This window comes from Strigops habroptila, unplaced genomic scaffold (genome assembly GCF_004027225.2).
Source record: "Strigops habroptila isolate Jane unplaced genomic scaffold, bStrHab1.2.pri NW_022045584.1_ctg1, whole genome shotgun sequence".
NCBI classification, from domain to species: Eukaryota; Metazoa; Chordata; class Aves; order Psittaciformes; family Psittacidae; genus Strigops; species Strigops habroptila.
In genome coordinates, this window is record NW_022651066.1 from 80,089 (window position 1) to 103,566 (window position 23,478).

Consider the following 23,478-nt stretch of genomic DNA (forward strand, 5'->3'; position numbering starts at 1 on the left):
TTGTCCTTCTTTGGGGGGGAGGACACCCCAAAATCCTGCGTTGTCTTTATGGGGGGGTCCCCGAAGCGCTGTTTGGGGGGCGGGGGGGGTCCCCGCTTTAGCGAGCTCCATATTAACGTACTGGGAGGGCGTCCCCAAGTCCTGGCTCCCCTTTTGGGGGGGTCCCCGAATTAGCGGATCCCTGTTTGGGGGTGTTGGGGGGGTCCCCAATATCCTGAGCCCCCCTTTTTGGGGCTCCCCATGTTCCTCTGTCCCTGTTATAGGGGTTGGGGGGGGTCTCCCTTAGTGGGTCCCTGTATTGGGGGGTGGGGGGGGGTGTCCCCATATTCCTGGATCCCCCTTTATGGGGGGGGTCCCATTTTGGGGTATCGGGGGGGGTTCCCCAAATCCCTTTGGGGGGCGGTGTTATGGGGGGGGGAGTGTCCCCAGGATGGGGGAGGGGCAGAGAAGGGGGGAGGGGCGGGGGGGGGGGCGATCGCTCGCGGTCCCTTTAAGCGCGGCCGCTCCGTGACATCACAGTGGCCGCGGGGGGGGGGGGAGGGGAAAGGGGGGGCCCATCCCCCCCCATCATCCCCCCCCCTCCTCCTCCCTCCTCCCCCCTCCCCCTTCATTCCCTCCCCCCCCCCCCCACGAGGCCGCCGCCGCTCGCTGCGTCCCCGCGTCCGTCCGTCGGCTCCGTCCGTCGGCTCCGGCCGCCGGTCCCGCGGCTCTTCGGCCTCCGCCAGCGCAGCCCGGCCGCGTCCGGCTGTCCCCGCACCCCCCATCGCACCCCGCGTCCGGCTGTCCCTGCGTCCCTCCATATCGTCCCCTGCATCCTCCAGCGCATCCCTCCATCCCGTGTCCGTCTGTCCCCGCATCCCTCCATCCCGTGTCCGTCCGTCCCTGCATCCCTCCATATCGCGTCTGTCCGTCCCTGCATCCCCTCATCACATCCTGTGTCCGTCTGTCCCCGCATCCCCCCATATCGTGTCTGTCCGTCCCCGCATCCCCCCATATCGGGTCTGTCCGTCCCCGCATCCCCCCATATCGGGTCCGTCCGTCCCGCACCCCCCCCTTCGCCTCCCTCTGTCCCACATCCCTCCATCCCTCTGTCCTTCATCCCTGGGTCCCGCCTCTGTCTGTCTGTCCCGCAGCCGTGTCCGTCCGTCCTTCATCCCCGCACCCCGTGTCCGCCTGTCTTGGCCCCCCCCCCCCCCCCGCTCCCCATCGCATCCCTCCATCCCGGCTCCCTCCGTCCCGCATCCATCGATCCCCCCCCCGCCGTGTCCGTCCGTCCTTCACCCCCCCCGTTCCCGTGTCCGTCCGTCCGTCCCTCGTGCCCTTCCCGCTCTCATGGCGCCCGCGGCCTCGGGGACACGGCAGCCGGCGACGCCGTGAGCGGGTGAGCTCACGCGTGTGCGGGGTCACGCGTGTGCGGGGTCATGCATGTTGGGGGGCACGCATGTACAGGGGCACGGGCCAAGGGCGCTGCATGGGGGGGGGTGTGTGTGTGCAATGGGCCCCGTGTAACGGTCATACGTGTGCACACGCGTGTGTGGGGCGTGTAAGGCCGGGGCATGGGGGGGGCACTCGTACACACGCGTGTCCCACGTGTGATGGGCCGTGGTGGGGGGGGTGTTGTTGTACACGCGTGTTCTCGGTGCCCACATGTGTGTGTGTGTGCCCATAGGGACCCCCTGCACCCTTATAACCCCTTATGGACCCTCTGCCCCACAAGTGCCCCCCCCCAGGACCTCCCTTATCCTTCCCCATGGCTCCCGCACGACGCCCCATGAACCCCCTTCCCCTTTATCCTCCCATAGCCCCCATCACCCCCCATCACCCCCCAGAGCCCCCCAGTCCCCACCCCCCCTGTCCCCCCATCCCCCCTGAACCCCCATAACCTCCACAGGCCTCCCACGACCCCCAACTCCCCCATGGCCTCCCTTGACCCCCCTGACCCCTCATGACCCCCATAGTCCCCACAGGCCCCATGACCCCCCTGACACCCTTTATCCCCCTATATCCCCCATAACCCTCATTACCCCTATAGCCCGTTTAGCCCCTATACCCCCTATAGCCCCTATAGCCCCTATAGACCCCACACCCCACAGGGGCAGGATGAGCTCGTGCAGCAGCTGGGTGCTGAGGTTGCTGAGCAGCATGTTCAGGGCCTGTGGGCTGCTGCCCCCTATATTCCTCTATATGCCTATAACCCCCTATACCCCCTATAGCCCCTATAGACCCTTATAGTCCCTATACCTCCTATAGCCTCTATAGCTCCTATAGCTCCTATACCCCCTAGAGCCCCTTATAGTCCCTATAGCCCCTATACCCCCATGTCCCCTATAGCCCCTATACCCTCTATACCCCCATAGGCCCTATACCCCTTACACCCCCTATACCCTCTATAGCCCCTTATATCCCCTATACCCCCTATAGCCCCTATACCCCCATGTCCCCTATAGCCCCTATACCCTCTATACCCCTTATAGGCCCTATACCCCTTACACCCCCTATACCCTCTATAGCCCCTTATAGCCCCTATAGCCCCTATACCCCCATGTCCCCTATATCCCCTATACCCTCTATATCCCCTATGGGCCCTATACCCCTTACACCCCCTATACCCTCTATAGCCCCTTATAGCCCCTATACCCTCTATATCCCCTTATAGCTCCTATACCCTGTATAGCCCCTATAGCTCTTATACCCCCTATAGCCCCTGTAGCTCTTATACTCACTATAGCCCCTATAGCTCCTGTACCCGCTATAGCCCCTATAGCTCCTATACCCCCTATAGCCCCTATACCCCCCCACCCCCGTACCCCTTATCCCCTCACACGCCGTGCCCCCGCGGCGGCCGTCCCCGCAGGCAGGATGAGCTCGTGCAGCAGCCGGGCGCTGACGCTGCTGAGCAGCGTGTTCGGGGCCTGCGGGCTGCTGCTGGTGGGCATCGCCGTCAGCACCGACCACTGGCTCTACATGGAGGAGGGGGTGGTGCTGCCGCAGAACCAGAGCACCGAGGTGCGCATGGCGCTGCACGCCGGCCTCTGGAGGGTCTGCTTCTTCGCCGGTACGGCGCGGCCGCGGGGCGCGGGGGCACGGGCACCCACCCATGGGGGCTATAGGGACAGGGGCACCCAGCCATGGGGGACATAGGGAGATGGGCACCCAGCTATGGGGGGCACAGGGACATGGGCACCCTATGGCATATAGAGGGCCTCTGGGTGCCCTATGGGCTATGTGATGCCACGGGGGGGCACCCATAGGTGCTGGGGGTACCCTATGAGGTGCTGTGGGAGCACCCATGGGAGCTGTGGGTGGCCTGTGGGGCGCTGTGGGGCACCCATGGGAGCTGTGGGTGCTCTATGGGGTGCTGTGGGGCACCCATGGGAGCTGTGGGTAGCTATGGGGTGCCATGGGGGCACCCATGGGAGCTGTGGGTAGCTATGGGGTGCCATGGGGGCACCCATGGGAGCTGTGGGTAGCTATGGGGTGCCATGGGGACACCCATGGGTGCTGTCCCCGCAGGGCGGGAGAAGGGGCGCTGCGTCGCCTCCGAGTATTTCCTGGAGCCCGAAATCAACCTCGTGACGGAGAACACGGAAAACATCCTGAGTGCGTGCGGCCGGGGGGTGGGGGCCTATGGGGGCTATGGGGCCCTATAGGGGCTGGGGGGGCTCTATAGGGGCCTATAGGGGCTCTATAGGGGCCTATAGGGGCTCTATAGTGGGCTATGGGGAGTTATAGAGGTTCTATAGGGGGTTATAGGGGCTCTATAGGGGTTCTATAGGAGCTATAAGGGTTCTGTAGGGAGCTATGGGGGACTACGGGGGCTCTACAGTGGGTTATAAGGGGCTATAGGGGCTCTACAATGGGCTGGGGGGGGTACAGGTGTTCTATAGGAGGCTGTGGGGGACTGCAAGGGGTTATGAGGGGGTTTGGGGGTCTATGGGCAGCTATAGGGGCTCTGTAGGTGGTTATGGGTGGCTATAGGGGCTCTATAGGGGCTCTATGGGTGGGCTATGGGTGGCTATAGGGTGTACAGGGGCTCTATAGGGCTCTAGATAGCTCTGTAGGGCTCTATAGGGGTGTATGGGTGGCTATGGGAGTCTATAGGGCTCTGTAGGCGGCTATGGAGGGTTATGGGTGGCTATAGAAGTTCTGTGGGGCCCTATAGTTTTCTGTTAGGGCTCTATGAGGGGTTATGGGGGGCTCTGGGTGGCTACAGGGCTCTATAGGGGCTCTATGGATGGCTCTGGGTGGCTCTAGGTGTCTATAGGGGCTCTATAGGAGGCTCTGGGTGGCTCTAGGGGCTCTATGGGTCACTCTGGGTGGCTCTAGGGGCTCTATAGGGGCTCTATGGGGGGCTCTGGGTGGCTGTAGGTGTCTATAGGGGCTCTATAGGGGCTCTATGGGGGCTCTAGGTGGCTCTAGGGGCTCTATGGGGGCTCTATGGGGGCTCTATGGGGTCTCTATGTGGCTCTAGGTGTCTATAGGGGCTCTATGGGGACTCTATGGGGGCTCTGGGTGGCTCTAGGTGTCTATAGGGGCTCTATGGGGGCTCTAGGTGGCTCTAGGTGTCTATAGGAGCTCTATGGGTGGCTCTGGGTGGCTCTAGGTGTCTATAGGGGCACTATGGGGGCTCTATAGGGGCTCTATGGGGGCTCTATGGGGTCTCTATGTGGCTCTAGGTGTCTATAGGGGCTCTATGGGGACTCTATGGGGGCTCTGGGTGGCTCTAGGTGTCTATAGGGGCTCTATGGGGGCTCTATAGGGGCTCTATGGGGGCTCTATGGGTGGCTCTGGGTGGCTCTAGGTGTCTATAGGGGCTCTATGGGGGCTCTGGGTGGCTCTAGGTGTCTATAGGGACTCTCTGGGGGGCTCTATGGGCTCCGGGGGGCTGCGGGGGGGCTCCGTGGGGCTGTACCGAGCGTGCCCCCCCAGAGACGGTGCGCACGGCCACGCCGTTCCCCATGGTGAGCCTCTTCCTCGTCTTCACGGCCTTTGTCATCAGCAACGTGGGGCACATCCGGCCGCAGCGCACGCTGCTCGCCTTCGTCTCGGGCATCTTCTTCATCCTCTCGGGTGAGGGACCCCCCCGACACCCCCATGGGACAGCCCCCCCTGACCCCCCCCATGGGACAGCCCGCCCTGACCCCCCCCGGCACCCCCATGGGACAGCCCGCCCTGACCCCCCCCATGGGCACCCCTATGGAACAGCCCGCCCTGACCCCCCCCCGGCACCCCCATGGAACAGCCCGCCCTGACCCCCCCATGGGCAACCCCATGGAACAGCCCGCCCTAACACCCCCCATGGGCACCCCTATGGAACAGCCCGCCATGACCCCCCCCCCGGGCACCCCCATGGAACAGCCCGCCCTGGCCCCCCCCAATGAAACAGCCCGCCCTGACCCTCCCCCCCCCCGGGCACCCCCATGGAACATCCCGCCCTGAACCCCCCGCGGGGTGTCCCCAATGGAACATCCCGCTCCGGACCTCCTCCAGGACCCCCATATCTCCCCCCACACCTACCCCAGAGACCCCATATCTGCCCCCATATCTGCCCCAGGACTCCCATGTCTGCCCCAGGACTCCCATCTCTCCCCCCACACCTGCCCCAGAGACCCCATATCTGCCCCAGGACCCCCATATCTCCCCCCCTATCTGCCCCAGGACTCCCATGTCTGCCCCTGGACTCCCAGATCTCCCCCCACACCTGCCCTAGAGACCCCATTTCTGCCCCCGAGACCTGCCGCAGGCCCCCCACACGTGCCCCCCGGGCCCCGTGTCCCCGCAGGGCTGTCGCTGGTGGTGGGGCTGGTTCTCTACATCTCCAGCATCAACGACGAGGTGATGAACCGCCCGAGCGGCTCGGAGCAGTACTTCCAGTACCGCTACGGCTGGTCCTTCGCCTTCGCCGCCTCCTCCTTCCTGCTCAAGGAGGTGAGGCCCCGCACGCGGCCCGCGTCTTCCCCGCATGCTCCTCGCGTGCACGTCCTTACACGCCATCCCTATCGCGATAGGGTGATGCCGGTGCCCCTGTTTCCCGCTCATATCGGCCCCTATCGCAATGGGGGGGATGTTGGTGCCCCATTCCTCTCTCATATCGCCCCCTATTGCCATGGGATGGCGTTGGTGTGTCTGTTCCGCTCTCATATCACTCTCTATCGCGATGGGGTGATGTCGGTGTCACTGTTCCCGGCTCATATCGCCGCCTATCGCAGCAGGGGGGTGTTGGCATCACTGTTCCCCACTCATATTGCGATGGGGGAGATGTCAGTGCCCCTGTTCCCAGCTCATATCGCCCCCTATAGCGACACGGTGGTGTTTGCGGCCCTGTTCCAGTTCATCTCGCCCCCTATCGCGACAGAGTGCTGTTGGTGTCACTGTTCTCGGCTCATATCACCGCCTATCGTGACAGAGGGGTGTTTGCGTCCCTGTTCCCTGCTCATCTCGCCCCCTATCGCGACAGCGGGGTGTTGGTGTCCCTGTTCCCGGCTCATATCGCCGCCTATCGCAACAGAGGGGTGGTGGTGTCACTGTTCCCGGCTCAGATCGCCACCTATCGCGACACGGGGGTGTTTGCATCCCTGTTCCCGGCTCACCTCTCCCCCTGTCGCGACAGGGCGCCGGGGTGATGTCGGTGTACCTGTTCACCAAGCGCTACGCGGAGGAGGAGCTGTTCCGGGCGCCCCCCGCGCTGCTGCGGCCGCGGCTCAGCGCCTGCTCGGGGCTGTCGGGGCAGTTCCTGCAGCCCCGCGCCTGGCCCCGCGCCCGCAGCCCCTCCGAGGCCTCCTCGGACGTGTCCATCCAGATGACCCAGAACTACCCCCCCGCCATCAAGTACCCCCAGCACGGGCACCTCAACACCTCCCCCTGCTAGGGGGGGCGGGGGCACCGGCTGGGGGTGGGGGGTGCGGGATCGGGGGTGCAGGGTGTGGGGTGTGGGGTGGGGGATGTGGGGTGTGGGGTGTGAGTCCATGGGATGAGGATGTGGGGACATGGGGGTCATGGGGACAATGAGGACCATGGGGACGAGGAAGACATGGACACCATGGAGATGGATGGGGGGACATGGGGGCAATGGGGGACATGGGGGCAATGGGGTGATGGGGTGACGGGGGCAATGGGGCAGTGGGGAGCAATGGGGGCAATGGGGCAATGGGGGCAATGGGGGCAATGGGGGCAATAGGGCAATGGAGCAATGGGGGCAATGGGGGGCAATGGGGCAATGGGGCAATGGGGGCAATAGGGCAATGGGGCAATGGGGGCAATGGGGGGCAATGGGGCAATGAGGCAATGGGGGGCAATGGGGCAATGGGGCGATGGGGCAATGGGGGCAAAGGGGCAATAGGGCAATGGGGCAATGGGGGCAATGGGGCAATGGGGCAATGGGGCGATGGGGGCAAAGGGGCAATGATGGGCGAGACACGACTTGGCGGCCATCTTATCCCATCAACAATGGCCAATGGTGGCCGGGACACAGCTTGGCGGCCATCTTGTCTGGCTGCCATAGCCAATGAGGTTGCAGCGGCCATCTTCTCCTGCCAGAGATGGCCAATGAGGAACAAGCAAGGGCTTGAGCGGCCATCTTGTCCTGCCACCACAGCCAGCAAGGGGCAGGATATGACCTGGCGGCCATCTTGTCTCAGCACCCATGGCCAATGGCAGGCGGGACGTGGCTCGGCCGCCATCTTTACTGTGTCCCCATTGACCCCAATGGGGGTGATGGGGGGGTCCCAAAGCAATGGGGGGGTCATAGAGCAATGGGGGGGCCCAAAGCAATGGGGGGGGCCCAAAGCAATGGGGGGGCCCCCACTACCTGTGGCAATAAACAGCTTCAATATGTAGCTTCCCCCCCCCCAAACCCACAATAGAGGGGGGGGGAATGGGGGGGGGGATGGGCTGAACACCCCCAAAATGGGGGTCAATGGGGGGGGTATGGGGGGGCATTGACCCCCCATTATAAGGGGGGGGTGTTGCCCCCCCCCGCTGTGTGATATGTAAATAGGGATCGATGAGACCTCAATAAAGGATTTCAAACTACCCCCCCCCCCCGTGTGTGTGTGTGTGTGTGTGACCCCCCCCCCCGGACCCCCAAGTACCCCCATAGCCCATATAGACCCCTCTGCGGGGGTAATGGGGAGCAATGGGGGGGGGAATTGGGGGGCAATTAGGAGTTTGGGGTGATAATTAGGGGCTATGGGGGCAATTAGGGGGTGGGGGGGCAATGGGGCACTTGGGGGCAATAAGGAACTGGGGGGCAATTAGGGGCTGGGAGGCAATGGTGGAGCTTGGGGGGCACTTAGGGGCTTGGGGAGCAATGGGGGGTCTCTGGGGGGTAATGGGGGCACTTGGGGGGGCAATAAGGGAATGGGGGGCAATTAGGGGCTGGGCCAAAGAGGGGTAATGGGGGCACTTGGGGGGCAATTGGGGGCTGAGTGGTGATTGGGGGCAATGGGGCACAATTGGGGGGTAATAAGGGGCTACGGGGGGGCAGCAAGAGGCTATGGGGGGCGATAAGGGTCTATGGGGGGGCAATAAGGGGCTATGGGGGGGCAATAAGAGGCTATGGGGGGGCGATAAGGGGCTATGGGGGGCAATAAGGGGCTATGGGGGGGCAATAAGAGGCTATGGGGGGGCGATAAGGGGCTATGGGGGGGCAATAAGGGGCTGGGGGGTCACTGTGGGTTGGGGGCAATGGAGGGGGGGCGGGGCCTCGCCGTCGCTAGGACACCGCCAGCATCCCCGTTCCCATGGCAACCGCTCCGCCCCGCCCCTCCCCTGACGTCACCCCCCGAAGCTTCCAGGCTCCGCCCCTCCCAGCTGGCCCCCCCCCCTCCCTCCCGCCCCCCCCCTTCGGCCCCCCCCCCATCAGCCCCCCCCCCCGCACCCGCCGCAGCCGCGCACGGACCCGCATCGGCACCGGCACCCCCGGGACCCCCCCGGGACCCCCCCGGGACCCCCCCGGCACCCACCGGGACCCAACGGGACCCACCGGCACCCACCGGGACCCCCCGAACCACCGGGAGCCCCCCCCGGAACCGGCATCGAGACCCCCCCAACCGGCACAAGGACACCCCAAAACCGGCCCCCCCCCCCCCCCCCCCCCGGAACCGGTCCCCCCGACCTGAGCCCCCGCACCCCAAACCGGGGCTCAGCCCCCCCCAACCCGGCGCCTGAGCAGGTAAATGGGGACCCCGGGGCTTGGGGGGGGGCTGGGGGGGGGCAATGGGTCCGGGGGGGTCTTGGGGGGCCCGAAGGGGTTTGGGGGGGTCATGGTGGTCCTTGGGGGGGGTTGGGGTCCTGGGGGGGGCAGGAGTCCGTATGGGGCATTTGCACACGCGTGTGCACGCTCCCAATGACATGTACATGCTCCAACATGTGTGTGCATGCTCCCAGCGTCATGTGCATGCTCCGACACGCGTGTGCACGCTCTCAATGGCATATACGTGCTCCAGCATCCATATACATGCTCCAACACACGTGTGCACGCTCCCAAGGCCATATACGCGCTCCCACATGCATGTAGTGTGCTCCCAAGGCCATGGACACGCTCCAACACACATGTGCGCACTCCCCCATCCATGTCCATCTGCCGCGCGCTTACACACGCATGTGCAGCCGTGCTCGTGCACACACGTGTCTGCCCCCCCCATGCACACACACTGAGCCGTGCACACGCGTGTGCAAGGGGGGGGGGTCATGTGTCCGGCCGGGTGCAGCGGGTGAGTCACCCACGTGTGACGCACGATCATGACTCAGCACACGTGTAACCGGGGCGGGGGGAGGGGGCAGCGCACACGTGTGTGCGGGAGCACATGTATGGGGAGCAACATGTCGGGGTGCACAAGGCAGCTTCATGGGAGGCCCCCGTGCAAGGCCCCCGTGCAAGGCCCCGCTCTGAGGCCCTCGTGCAAGGCCCCCGTGCAAGGCCCTCGTGCAAGGCCCCGCTCTGTGTCTCCGCAGCCATCACGGAGGAGCCGCTGCCACGTGTGGAGCCGTGTCCCGTGTCCCACGTGTGTCCTACGCGTGTCCTACACGTGTCCCACGCGCGTGTGTCCCCCCCATGGCCTCAGCTCCCCTCCACCCCCCCCCAGGCCCCTGAGGGCACTTTGGGGGTGCAGGGGGCGGAGCCAAGGGGGGGCCCCATCACCCCCCCCCCATAGCCGGGGGTAAGGGCCACGTTTGGGGCCTGCTCACCCCCATAACCCCCGCCCCACACTTGGGGGTCCCCCTGCACCCCAGCACCCCGTAGCCCTTACCTGGGGTCCTCCCCATAACCCCCCCACACCCATTCCCTTGGGGTCCCATCCTTGGGGTCGTGGCCCCCCATCCTTTACTAGGGGACTCCCCCACTCTTTAGGGTCCCATCCCTGGTGTCCCCCCTATAACCTCCTCCACGTCCATTACCAGGGGACACCCCCCATCCCCATCACCAAGGGCCCCCCCATCCTTTGGGGCTCCCATCCCTGCCCCAAGCCTCTCTCCCCATCCGTTAATAGGGGACCCCCCATCCCCATTACCAGGGGTCCCCCCATCCATCCTTTAAAGGTCCTACCCTTGGGGTCCCCCCATCCCCATCCCCAGGGTCTCATCCTTGGGGTCCCCCCATCCGCATTACTAGAGGACTCCCCCATCCTTAGGGTCCCCTCATCCCCATTAATAGGGGACCCCCCCATTCCCAGGGTCCCCCCATCCCCATCCTTTGAAGGTCCCATCCTTGGGGTCCCCCCATCCCCATTAATAGGGGACCCCTCATCCCCAGGGTCCCCCCATCCATCCTGTGAAGGTCCCATCCTTGGGGTCCCCCCATCCCCATCCCCAGGGTCCCATCCTTGGGGTCCCCCCATCCCCATTAATAGGGGGTCCCCCATCCCCAGGGTCCCCCCATCCATCCTTTGAAGGTCCCATCCTTGGGGTCCCCCCATCCCCATCCCCAGGGTCCCATCCTTGGGGTCCCCCCATCCCCATTAATAGGGGACCCCCCATTCCCAGGGTCCCCCCATCCATCCTGTGAAGGTCCCATCCTTGGGGTCCCCCCATCCATCCTTTGAAGGTCTCAGCCTTGGGGTCCCCCCATCCCCATCCCGAGGGGCCCCCCCCGGGCCCCCCCACTCCCCGCTCTCTGTCCGCGCCGCCCGGTCCCGCTGGCGGGTTTCTGGGGCTCGGGCTCCCCCGGCGGCGCGGCGCGGGGGGGGCTCTGCTCCAGGCTGGACGCGCTCAAGCACTGGGATGGGGGGGGCCCGCTGTGGTGCGAGAGGGGGGTCCAGGCGCTGCTCACGGCCGTGGGCGCCTTCGCGGCCTTCGGCCTCATGACCATCGCCATCGGCACCGACTATTGGCTCTACGCCCGCGCCTTCATCTGCAACACCAGCAACGCCTCCGGCGACGACGCGGCGCAGCGCGACCGCCGCGACCCCGGCGGCATGACCCACTCCGGCCTCTGGAGGGTGTGCTGCCTCGAAGGTGGGGGGCACGGGGGGCAGCACCTGGGCGGCATCGGGGCAGCACTGCGGCATCATTGGGGCATCATTGGGAGCATCACTGGGGCATTGGGAGCATCATTGGGGCAACATTGGGGGCATCATTGGGGCATCATTGGGGCAACATTGGGGTATTGGGGGCATCATTGGGGCAACATTGGGGGCATCATTGGGGTATTGGGAGCATCATTGGGGCAACATTGGGGGCAACATTGGGGGCATCATTGGGGCATGATTGGGGCATCATTGGGTGCATCATTGGGGCATCATTGGAGCATCATTGGAGCATCATTGGGGGCATGATTGGGGCATCATTGGGGGCATCATGGGGGCATCATTGGGGCATCATTGGGAGCATCATTGGAGCCATCATTAGGGCCATCCTTGGGGCCATCCTTGGGGCATCATTGGGGTATTGGGAGCATCATTGGGGCATCATTGGGGCATCATTGGGCACATTGGAAGCATCATTGGGACATTGGGGGCATCACTGGGGCATTGGGGGCATCATTGGGGGCCTCATGGGGACGTTGGGAGCATCATTGGGGGCAATATTGGGACATTGGGGGCATCATTAAGGGCACTGGTGACACCACTGGGGACACTGTGGCGCTGTCGGGGGTTGGTGGGTCTTGCAGCCCAGCAGCGGCACAGCCGGAGGTGGCCCATGGTGTCTTCATCTCCACCCTTGTGATGTCCCCAGCCCCACGGCACCCCCCTGGTGTCCCCACTACCCCATATCCCCACGTCCCCGCATCCCACCCACAGTGTCCCCATGTCCCCGCAGGCCTCAAGCGGGGGCTTTGCCTGAAGATCAACCACTTCCCCGAGGACATGGAGTACGACCATGACAGCGCCGAGTACCTGCTCCGTGAGTCGCCATGGCAACCACCCGTCACCATGGCAACAGCCCCATCAGCCCACCATCACCGTGGCAACCACCCCAGCATCACCCTGGCAACTGCCCTGCTGTCACCATGGCAACCACCCCACCATCACCATGGCGATGACCCCCCCATCACCCCAGCAACCGCCTCCCTGTCACCATGGCAACCACCCCCCCCATCACCCTGGTAACGGCTTTGGCATCACCTCGCCATCACCATGGCAACCACCCCAGCATCACCCGGGCAACCGCCTTGGCATCCCCCCAGCAACATCCCAGCGTTGTCCTGCCATCGCCGCAGCAACCGCTGCGCTGTCGCCATGGCAACGGCGCCGTCAGCATCCCAGGGCTGCCCCGGTGTCGCCATGGCAACCGCCCCAGCCACGCGGCTCCCATGGCAACGGGGCTCCATGGCAACGCCCCGCCCCCGGCAACAGGGGCCGGCTTCTGCTCCTGATTGGCTGCTGGCAGCGGAGCGGGGGCTGCATCCTGATTGGCTGCGTTGCCCAGGAAGCCTCCCCTGTTGATTGGCTGAGGGTCTCAGTGAGCACATACCCGCTTCTGATTGGCTGTGGCTGGGGGCACAGCCCTCAGCCCCTGTGCCCCTATTGGCTGGTGGTGTCAATGAGCCTGGAGACTCTGTGCTCTGATTGGCTGCTGCCGCCCCCTTCAGAAAGTCTCTTTTCCAATTGGCTGCCAGACCCACGGCCACAGGAGCCTCCGTGCTCTGATTGGCTCCTGACCACAGGCCTCCTTTCTCCTCACTGGGACCCACCCTCAAAGACCCTCTCCCTGATTGGCTGGGGGCTGATGGATCCCTATGGGGCTCCCAGGCTCTGATTGGCCACCAGCACTGGGCCTCCCATTGGCCAGGGCTAGCCAATCCCATGCCATTTGCGCCCTCTGATTGGCTGCCAGCTCCAGAGCTCCCACTGGCCAGGGCTACCAGATCCAACTGCCATTCCTGTGCTCTGATTGGCCACCTATTTGAGCACCTCCCATTCACTTTGGCTACCCGATCCCATATTATTGTTGCCCTCTGATTGGCTGCCATCGCCGTGGGCTCCCATTGGCTGGTGCTACCAGCTCCCCACCCTATACCCACGTTCTGATTGGCCACCTATTGAGCACCTCCCATTGGCCAAAGCTTCACAATCCCTTGCTATTCCTGCGCTCTGATTGGCCGCCACCCCCAGGGTGGGCTCCCATTGGCTGTCTCTAAGGGGCGCGTGTCCCGCAGGGGTGGTCCGAGCCTCCAGCATCTTCCCGATCCTGAGCGCGGCACTGCTGCTGCTGGGGGGGGTCTGCGTGGCCGCCAGCCGCCTGCGGGGGGCCCGCACCAGCCTCGTGCTGGGGGCCGGTATCCTCTTCGTGGCTGCTGGTGCGTGGCAATGGGGGCAATGGGGCAATGGGGCAATGGGGGTGATGGGGGTGATGGGGGCAATGGGGCAATGGGGGTGAGGGGGGTGATGGGGCAATGGGGCAATGGGGCAATGGGGGCGATGGGGGTGATGGGGCAATGGGGCAATGGAGGTGATGGGGGTGACGGGGGCAATGGGGGTGATGGGGGTGATGGGGGCAATGGGGCAATGGGGGTGATGGGGGTGATGGGGGCAATGGGGCAATGGGGGCAATGGAGGTGATGGAGGGAGAATGGGGGGATGATGGGGGGTGATGGTTGGGTTTTGGGGGGTCCTGGGGGTGTCTGGGGAGTTACAGGGGAGGGGTTATAGAGAAGAGGGGGGGTGATGAGGGGCTTGGGGGGGGGTTCCTGGGGGACCATCCCCACACCCCATATCCCACCCCCCCCCCCCCCCCCCCCCCCCCAGGTCTCAGCAACATCATCGGGGTGATCGTGTACATCTCGTCCAACGCGGGGGAGCCGGGCCCGCGCCGCGAGGAGCCCAAGAAGAGCCATTACTCCTACGGCTGGTCCTTCTACTTCGGGGGCCTCTCGTTCATCCTGGCCGAGGCCATCGGCGTCCTCGCCGTCAACCTCTACATCGAGCGGCACCGCAAGGCCCGGGGGGGGGGCGGCCCCCTCCTGCCCCCCCCGCCCCCCCCGCCCCGGGCGCCCCCCCCCGGCCCGAGGCCCCGCCCCCGCCGCCGCTCCTGCTCCAGCTCCCGCTCCAGCGACCCCGGCGCGGCCCCGCCCCCCCCGCCCCCCCCGCCCCCCCACCGCCGCTCATGTCCCCCCCGACCAAAGGGGGTGGGGGGGCGGGGGGGGAGCGGGGGGTGCCCCCCCCAAGGGGATATCTCCATGTACACGCTGACCAGAGAGGGGGGGCACAGGGGGGAGGCACAGGCCCCCCCCGCATCGGCCGGTACCGGGGGTCCACCCCCTCCCGGAACCCCCGGCCCCCCCTTTCTGCAGCTCCATAACGCGTTCGGGAAGGAACCACCCGGCGGGGGGGGGGCCCGAGAGTGCGTCCGGGACCAGCACCCTGAATCGCAAGACAACCCCCGTGTAGGGACCCCCCCCTCCGAGCCATTGGGACTGCTCAGCGTCCATAGGGACCTATTGGGCCCCCCCGGAGCCATTGGGATACCCCAACATCCATAGGGACCCATTGGGACCCCCTCGGAGCCATTGGGACACCCCGGCATCCATAGGGACCCATTAGGCCCCCCAGGAGCCATTGGGACACCCCAGCATCCATAGGGACCCACTGGGACCCCCCTCGAGCCATTGGGACACCCCAACATCCATTGGGACCCACTGGGACCCCCCCTGGAGCCATTGGGACCCCCCCTGGAGCCGTTGGGACACCCCAACATCCATTGGGACCCATTGGGACCCCCCCTGGAGCCGTTGGGACTGCCCAGTATCAATAGGGACCCATTGGGATGCCCCCCACCCATTGGGACCCCCCAATTCATAGGGCCTCATTGGGACCCCCAACACCCGTAGGGCCCCCGCAGACCCACAGGGCCCCCCCAGGAACCCCCATTCACTCCCGGTCCCCCCCAGCCGCTCCCACCTGTCCCCATTAACGATCGTGAGTTAATTGTCCGTGTGTCCATTGGGGGGGGGGCCGGGATCATTGGGAGCCCCCCCCCCACCGCGTGCCCCGAGGCCACGCCCCCTCCCTTGTACAGCCCCCCCTTCCCTGTACAGCCCCGCCCCCTTTGATAGCGTCATCCCCCCCAGGACCCGCCCCTTTGTACAGCCCCGGCCCCTCCCACCGCGCTGGCCCCGCCCAGAACCCGCGCTGGCCCCGCCCCCTTCCCCCCTGCCCCCGCCCCTTTGTACAGGCCCCGCCCCTCGCATGGGTTTTTACGCTGTTTAAATAAACCGGAGTCTCTGGAACAGCCGCGCGGGGGGGGGGGGCGGTCGCCATGACAACGGGGGAGGTTGTCACCATGGCAACGGGGGGGGGGGGGGGGGGGGGCTGCTGGGTTATCACCATGGCAACGCTGAAGAGAGGGGGTTTGGGGCGGGGGTTTAAGGGGGTGTCATCCCCCCTACGGGTTGTGGAAGGTCATTAACGTTAATGACGGGTTGATGTTAATGAGGGGTTAATATTAATGAGGCCCTTAGCAACCAGCAAGGACCGTAGCAACGCGGAACGGGCTTCCCGCCCTCCCATTGGTTGCGCAGCCTATCAATCACCGCGCCAGGCGCCCTTATGGGCTCTGTCCCGCCCTTCAGAGGTGGTTCTGACTGCTCATTGGCCAGCGTCGCTGCCAATAACCCTACTCAGTCTCTGATTGGCTAATACCAGCTGCCGCTCATCGCGCCCCGCCGGGGCTACGTCCCAGCGTGCGCTCCTATTGGCTGCTCGGCCCCGTCGCTCAGGGTGCGCCGCTGCTCCATTGGGTGCGGCTGCGGTGGGAGGGCGGGCCCGGGGCGGGCGCAGCCGCGGCGGAGGGCGGAGGAGCCGAGAGGAGCGGCCGGAGCAGCCCCGGGAGCGGCCGCGATGGAGGACGGAGTCTACGGTAGGGTCGGGGCGTGCGGCGGGGGGCGGGAGGGAACACGGGATAGCCCTGTTAGACCCCCCCGTGTGGAGCGCGGGTACGGCGGCCGCGCGGGGCCAATGCCTGGGGGGGAGCGGGTGGCTGAAACCATTCAATGCGGACGGGGGGGGGCGGATGTGAGCGCCGAGGCCACGCCCCCACCGCTGGCCACTCCCTCTTTGGGCCACGCTCCCAACCTGGGCGGGGTTGGGTGAAGGGGGCGTGGCTTGAGAGGGGGCGTGGTCATAGCCAGAGGGGGCGTGGTCAGGTTCTCAGGCACCTGAATGGGGTAATGGGGTGGGGGCGTGGTTTGGGTACGGGGCGTGGCTTGGGTGGGGGCGTGGCTTGGGATGCGTTAAGGCTGGACTGGGTGAAAGGGGTGGGGCGTGTGGGAAAGGGGGCGTGGTCAGAGCACCCGGCTCCTAAATGGGGAAAGGGAAGGGGCGGGGCTACGGGCAGTGGGCGGTGCTTAGGGAAAGGGGGCGGCGCCGTGACCCTGCTCACCCCCTTTGGGCCCCCCCTGGCCCCCCCAGTGCCCCCCGACCTGACGGCCGAGGAGCGGCTGGAGCTGGAGAGCATCCGGCGGCGGAAGCAGGAGCTGCTGGGGGAGATCCAGCGCCTGCGCGAGGAGCTCAGCGAGGCCATGAGCGAGGTGGAGGGGCTGGAGGCCAACGAGGGCAGGTCAGACCCCAAACACCCCCCCAGCACCCCCAAATACACCCTTGGGATCCCCACATACCCCCCTACAACCCCAAATACCCCCCTGGGACCCCCAGATACCCTCCTAGCACCTCCAAATACCCCCCAGCACCTCCAAATATCCCCCTATGAGCCTCAAAACCCCCCCTGAGTCTCCCATATACCCCCTAGAACCTCAAATACACCACCAGGACACTCCAAATAACCCCCCAGGACCCCCAAATACCCTCCTGAGGCTCCCAAATATCCCCCTAGAACAGCAAATACCTCCCAGCACCCCCAAATACTCCCCATCAGTGCAAAATACCCCCACAGAACCCCAAATACCCCCCCAAGACCCCCAGATACCCCCCTGAGGCTCCTAAATACCTCCCCTGCACCCCCAAAATCCACCCCAGGGCTTCTAAATACCCCCCAGCACTGCCAAGACACCCCCTCAAAGGGGCTTTGGGTCTTCTCAGTGTCTCCTAGGGCCCAAGGGACCCCCTAAACCTGCTTAAAGCCCTCTCAATATAGGGTTCCCCCCCTCCAACTTCATTTAACCCCCTTGGGTTGCAGCAAAACCCTCCAGAGGAACCGCAAGATGGGGATGGGCCGGAAGAAGTTCAACATGGACCCCAAAAAGGTGGGTGCTTCCCCCATGAAACAGGGGGTTTGGTGGGGCCCTGGGCCCCCCCATGGACCCGGGTTTGCTGGTTTTGGGGTGCAGGGGATCCAGTTCTTGGTGGAGAATGAGCTGCTGCGGCACACGGCCGAGGACATCGCCCGCTTCCTCTACAAGGGCGAAGGGCTCAACAAGACGGCCATAGGGGACTACCTGGGCGAGAGGTGGGGCCTGTGGGGAAGGGGAGGGGCTTATGGGGAAGGGGTTGGGCTTAGGAGAGAAGGGAGGGGCTATGGGGAAGGGGAGGGGCTTATGAGGAAGGGGAGGGGCTTATGGGAAGGAGCATCTCAAGAGGGGGCGTGGCTTCCTGAAAGGGGCGGAGCTTCCATAAGCCCCTGCAAGCAATGGGCAAGGCTGTGGGTGACTGATGGTGGGCGGGGCCAAGGGGCGGTGGGCGGGGCCGGGGGCGGTGGGCGGGGCCAGGGGTGATTGACAGCCCGGTGCCCAGGGAGGAGTTCAACATCGGGGTGCTGCACGCCTTCGTGGACCTGCACGAGTTCACCGACCTCAACCTGGTGCAGGCCCTGAGGTGAGCACGGGGGTACAGGGGGGGCACTTGGGGGGCAGGGAGCACTTGGGGGGGCTGGGGGGTCATGTGGAGGTCCTCTGGGGTCCTGGGGTGCCACTTGGGAGGTGTTCAGAGGGGTACATTGGGTGCATTGGGGTGCAATGGGGGTGCATTGGGGTACATTGGGGTATATGGGCTGCAATGGGGGTGCATTGGGGATCAGTGGGGGCACATTGGGGTACATGGGGTGCAATGGGGGTACATTGGGGTGCAATGGGGGTGCAATGGGATGCGGTGGGGGTACATGGGGGTACATTGGGCTACATGGGGTGCGATGGAGGTACATTGGGGTGCAATGGGGGTGCAATGGGGTGCGGTGGGGGTACATTGGGGTACCTGGGCTGCAATGGGGGTGCAATGGGGTGCGGTGGGGGTACATTGGGGTACATGGGCTGCAATGGGGATTTTGGGGTGTCCCCCCCCAGGCAGTTCCTCTGGAGCTTCCGGCTGCCGGGGGAGGCGCAGAAGATCGACCGGATGATGGAGGCCTTTGCGCAGCGGTACTGCCTCTGCAACCCCGGCGTGTTCCAGTGTACCGGTACGGCCCGACCCCCCACTGCACCCCGCTGTACCCCAATGTACCACATTGCATCCCTATGTACCCCTATTGCACCCCATTGCACCCCATTGCACCCCTATGTACCCCCATTGCACCCCATTGCACCCCTAGGTACCCCTATTGCACCCTACTGCACCCCATTGCACCCCTATATACCCCTATTGCACCCCATTGCACCCCAATGTACCCCTTTGCATCCCTATGTACCTCATTGCATCCGTATCTACCCCTATTGCACCCCTATGTACATCTATTGCACCCCATTTCACCCCTATGTACCCCCAATGCACCCCATTGTTATTCCTATGTACCCCCATTGCACCCCAATGTACCCCAATGCACCCCCACTCGTCCCCAATGCACCTCATTGCACCCCAATGCATCCCATTGAACCGCAATGCACCTTCACTGATCCCTAATGCACCCCTTTGCACCCCAAACGCACCCAGTGGGGTTCCCCCTGTCTCTTGGGGTCCCCTTGTTTCCCCTTTCGATGCTGGGGTTGCTCCCTGTGCCCTCTGTCTATTGGGGTCCCCCCACTCACGATACCACCCATCCCTTGGTGTCCCCTCCTTGTCTTTCGGGGTCCCCCCCCCCGCTGCCCCCCAGACACGTGCTACGTGCTGTCCTTCGCCGTGATCATGCTGAACACGAGCCTGCACAACCCCAACGTGCGGGACAAGCCCTCGGCCGAGCGCTTCGTGGCCATGAACCGTGGCATCAACGACGGCGGCGACCTGCCCGAGGAGCTGCTGCGGGTGGGGGGGCTCGGGGGGGCGGGGCTTCGGGGAAAGGGGCGGGGCAAAGGGGGAGGGGGCGTGGTCTGGGGGTGAAGGGGCGGGGCTTAAGGGAGCGTGGTCTGGAGGCAGAGGGAGGGGCTCAGGGTGGTGGCTGGAGGCGTGGTTCCGGGGGGTGAGGCTTGTAAGGGGGCGTGTGTCTGGGTGGGGTTTAGGGGCGGTGGGCGGGGCTTGGTGCTGGGTGGGCGTGGTCAAAGGCGGCGGGCGGGGCTTGTGTGTCTATAGGCAGGGGTGGAGGCAGCTGTTGTGGGCGGGGCTATAGATGGGGCTTTGAGTGGGCGTGGTTAGTTGCTGTGGGCGGAGCTTGGGGCTATATGGGCGGGGCTTGGGACTCCTGGGGTGTGGCCTGATGTTGGGGGCAGGGCTTCTGGGTCTATAGATGGGGCTTTATGGGCGGGGTTGGTTGCTGTGGGCGGAGCTTGGGGCTATATGGGCGGAGCTTGGAACTCTATGGGCGGGGCTTGGGGCTCTGTGGGCAGAGCCAAGGGCTGGCGGGGGGTGTTCTCTAGGAGCTGATTGGTTGGCTCAGGGGGTGGGGGGGCGTGTCCCGGCCTGACCCCGCCCCCTGCCCCATAGAACCTGTACGAGAGCATCCGCAGCGAGCCCTTCAAGATCCCGGAGGACGACGGCAACGACCTGACCCACACGTTCTTCAACCCCGACCGCGAGGGCTGGCTGCTCAAGCTGGGTGAGCGCCCTCCCCCGGCCACGCCCCCTCCCTTTAGCCACGCCCCTTCCCCTGGCTCCGCCCCCCGGTCCCCCACACCACACTGGGAATGGGTCAGACCCTCCCAGTGTATCCCAGTCTGGTGCTGGGTGTCCCCCTGGGGGTCCCCAGTGCCTCCTTCAGTCCCTCCCAGGGTTCCTCTGTGGCCTTCCCAGTCCTTTCCAGTGCCCCATTGGACCTTCCCAGTTCCTTCCCAGTTCCCTCCCAGTCCCCCCAGTCCGTGGGTCTTAATGAGGGGGGGTTATTCCCGTACACATATAACTGACGTTACCTCTTTCTATTCTTCTCTCTCTGTGCCCCCCCATTACCTCCCATTACCCCCCTTTGACTCCCCCATCACCTCCTATTACCCCCCCTTGACCCTCCCATCATCCCCTATTACCCCTCATCACCCCCATTACCCCCCCCATTGCTGCCGATGCCCGACTGCCCCCCAGGAGGTAGGTGCCCCCCCCTTCACTCCCAGCATGCACTGGGGCTCTGCCCCCCCCCCCCCACCCCCCCCATCACCCCTCCCCCTTTATCCATCCCCTTCCTCAACCTATTCCCCTTTGGAGCCCCCCCCAGTGTGGCTCCATAGGGACACCCCCCCCCCATCCAACGACTCCCCAAACCCCTCCCTGAGCCCCCCCTGTGCCCCCCCCCAGGCGGGCGGGTGAAGACGTGGAAGCGCCGCTGGTTCATCCTCACCGACAACTGCCTCTATTACTTCGAGTACACCACGGTGAGACCCCAAACACCCCAAATCACCCCCCAAACACCCCAAACCACCCCCAAAACCACCCCAAAACACCCCCAAACACCCCAAACCAGCCCAAAGCCACCCCAACCCACCCCCACCCCACCCCTGTAATGGTCTGACCGTGCCCTAGGATGGTTTGACCCCCCCCAACCCCTGTGGGACCCCCTGATCCCCCCCAGTGACCCTCTGGGGCCCCCCCCAAAAGCCCCATTGACCCCCCTAAGGGTCCCTCCAAACCTTGTTGCCCCCCCCAGGACAAGGAGCCTCGTGGGATCATCCCATTGGAGAACCTGAGCATCCGGGAGGTGGAGGATCCCCGGAAGCCGGTGAGACCCCCCCTACCCCCCCATCCCCCATCCCTATGGGTGCTCCATAGGTCTATGGACACCTGGGAAGACCCCATTTTGGGGGGCAGCAGCCCCCCCCCCAGTTCCCTCTCTATCACCCCCCAATGTGGGGGTCCCATTGCCCCTCCTGACACGTGCCCCCCCCCCCAGCACTGCTTCGAGCTCTACATCCCCAACAACAAGGGGCAGCTCATCAAGGCGTGTAAGACGGAGGCCGACGGGCGCGTGGTGGAGGGGAACCACGTCGTGTACCGCATCTCGGCCCCCACGCGCGACCAGAAGGACGAGTGGATCAAATCCATCCAGTGAGTGCCCCCAAAACGGGCTCAAACACCCCAAAACGGGCTCAAACACCCCAGAAACGGCCTCCAACACCCCAAAACCAGAATCAGGGACCCCAGAAACACCTCAAACACCCCAAAACCGGCCTCAAACACCCCCAAAATGGGCTCAAACACCCCAAAAATGGAATCAGGGACCCCAAAAACAGCCTCAGACACCCCAAAACCGGCCTCAGGGAGCCCAGAAACAGAATCAGGGACCCCAGAAACAGCTTCAGGGACCCCAAAAATGAAAGGAGGGACCCCAAAAATCCCTCCTTGGACCCAAAAGCAGCCCCAGGGATCCAAAAACAGCCCTGGGGATACAAAAAATGGCCTCGGGGACCCCAAAACCGGCCCTGGGGACCCCAAAACCCTCTTGGGGTGCCCCAGGGCTCCCTGTGGGCTGGGACGTACCAAGGTGCTATGGAGGGGGATCCAGGGGGAGGGACCACTTTAGACCCCACCCCTGGGGACCCCCAACCCCCCCCCGGAGCCCAAAAACGCCCCCCAGGACCCCCCAAAACACCCCCTGGGCCCCCAACACACCCGCCGGGACCCCAAACCCCTCTTGGGGACCCCCTCAACCCCCCCGTCCCCCCCCAGGGCCGCGGTGAGCGTGGACCCCTTCTATGAGATGCTGGCTGCCCGCAAGAAGAGGATCTCGGTGAAGAAGAAGCAGGAGCAGCCCTGAGGGGGGGGGCGGGACCCCCAGAGCCCCCCCCAGCGCCCCCCCGCGGCCATGGGGGACCCCCCCGCACCACGAGGGACCCCCCCGGACCATGAGGGGCACCCCCACGTCGCGAGGGACCCCCCCCAAGGACCATGAGGGGTCACAAGGACCATGAGACCACACGAGACCCCCCCCCGCCAGGACCACAATGGATGCTCCTAGGACCATAAGGGACCCCCACAATGACCCAGGACCACAAGGACATCCCCCCCACTGCAATGGACGCCCCCAATGACAACGAGGGACCTCCCAGGACCCCCCCCAAGACCACACAGAACCACTGGAACCCCCCCAAAGACCTCAAGGACCCCCCCAGGACCACAATGGACCCTCCCAGGGCCCCAAGGACCCCCCCTGCACCATGGCGGACCCCCCAAGACCACACAGGACCCCCCCATGGACCTCAAGAACCGCCCCAGGACCACAATGGACCCTCCCAGGACCTTAAGGACCCCCCCAGGACCATGATGGACCCCCCAAGACCACACAGGACCCCTGGGCCCCCCCCCAGGACCACAATGGACGCTCCCAAGGCAGTAAGGAACCCCCCCATTGACTCAGGACCACAAGGACCCCCCCGCCAAGGACCACAAATGGACCCTCCCAGACCACCAGGACCCCCCCCAACCCTTAATGGGACCCCCCCAGACCTTCACCCCCCCCCCCCAAGGACAATGTGGGGACGCCCCTTTGGGGCCCCCCCCAACCCCCTTTGAGGTGGGGGGGGCACACACAGACACGGACCCTCCCATAGGACACGTGGGGGGGGACACGTGTGAATGGGGCTTCTGCTGGGCAGAAGCGTGTGCGAGGCGTGTGCGAGGCGTGCTTGAAGCATGTTTGAGGCGTGTGCATGGACAAGCCCCCCCCAAGCCCCCCATTCCTCCCAGTTCATCCCAGTTTGGGGGGTGGGGAGGTCTCTGCGCCCCCCTCCCCCCCTTTATTTATGGCTCTGCCCCATTAAAGCTGCCCCATTGAGGGGGGTCTGGCTTCTTTTTGGGGGGGCGT

The 23,478-nt window shown here is 65.1% G+C and overlaps 3 protein-coding genes across 3 annotated transcripts; all 3 read left to right on the forward strand.

Annotated features, from left to right (window-relative positions):
* Positions 1–575: 575 nt before the first annotated feature.
* CACNG7 (calcium voltage-gated channel auxiliary subunit gamma 7) lies at positions 576–8,038 on the forward strand. The gene is made up of 6 exons (XM_030474346.1): positions 576–1,381; positions 2,855–3,055; positions 3,514–3,600; positions 4,930–5,070; positions 5,783–5,928; positions 6,611–8,038. Exons 2-6 carry the CDS (start codon positions 2,860–2,862, stop codon positions 6,866–6,868), a joined length of 828 nt encoding a protein of 275 aa, XP_030330206.1. The 5' UTR covers positions 576–1,381; positions 2,855–2,859; the 3' UTR covers positions 6,869–8,038.
* A 703-nt stretch (positions 8,039–8,741) lies between these two features.
* CACNG8 (calcium voltage-gated channel auxiliary subunit gamma 8) lies at positions 8,742–14,828 on the forward strand. The gene is made up of 6 exons (XM_030474334.1): positions 8,742–9,032; positions 11,052–11,454; positions 12,259–12,342; positions 13,598–13,738; positions 14,187–14,406; positions 14,732–14,828. The coding sequence occupies exons 1-6, from the start codon at positions 8,742–8,744 to the stop codon at positions 14,826–14,828; spliced, it is 1,236 nt and encodes a 411-aa protein (XP_030330194.1).
* Positions 14,829–16,195: 1,367 nt separating this feature from the next.
* Positions 16,196–23,448, forward strand: LOC115602906 (cytohesin-2). Its single transcript, XM_030474347.1, has 12 exons — positions 16,196–16,296; positions 16,848–16,995; positions 17,572–17,638; positions 17,723–17,841; positions 18,126–18,206; positions 18,671–18,783; positions 19,414–19,562; positions 20,178–20,290; positions 20,974–21,052; positions 21,325–21,396; positions 21,568–21,722; positions 22,344–23,448. Exons 1-12 carry the CDS (start codon positions 16,278–16,280, stop codon positions 22,429–22,431), a joined length of 1,203 nt encoding a protein of 400 aa, XP_030330207.1. The 5' UTR covers positions 16,196–16,277; the 3' UTR covers positions 22,432–23,448.
* The last annotated feature ends 30 nt before the right edge of the window (positions 23,449–23,478 follow it).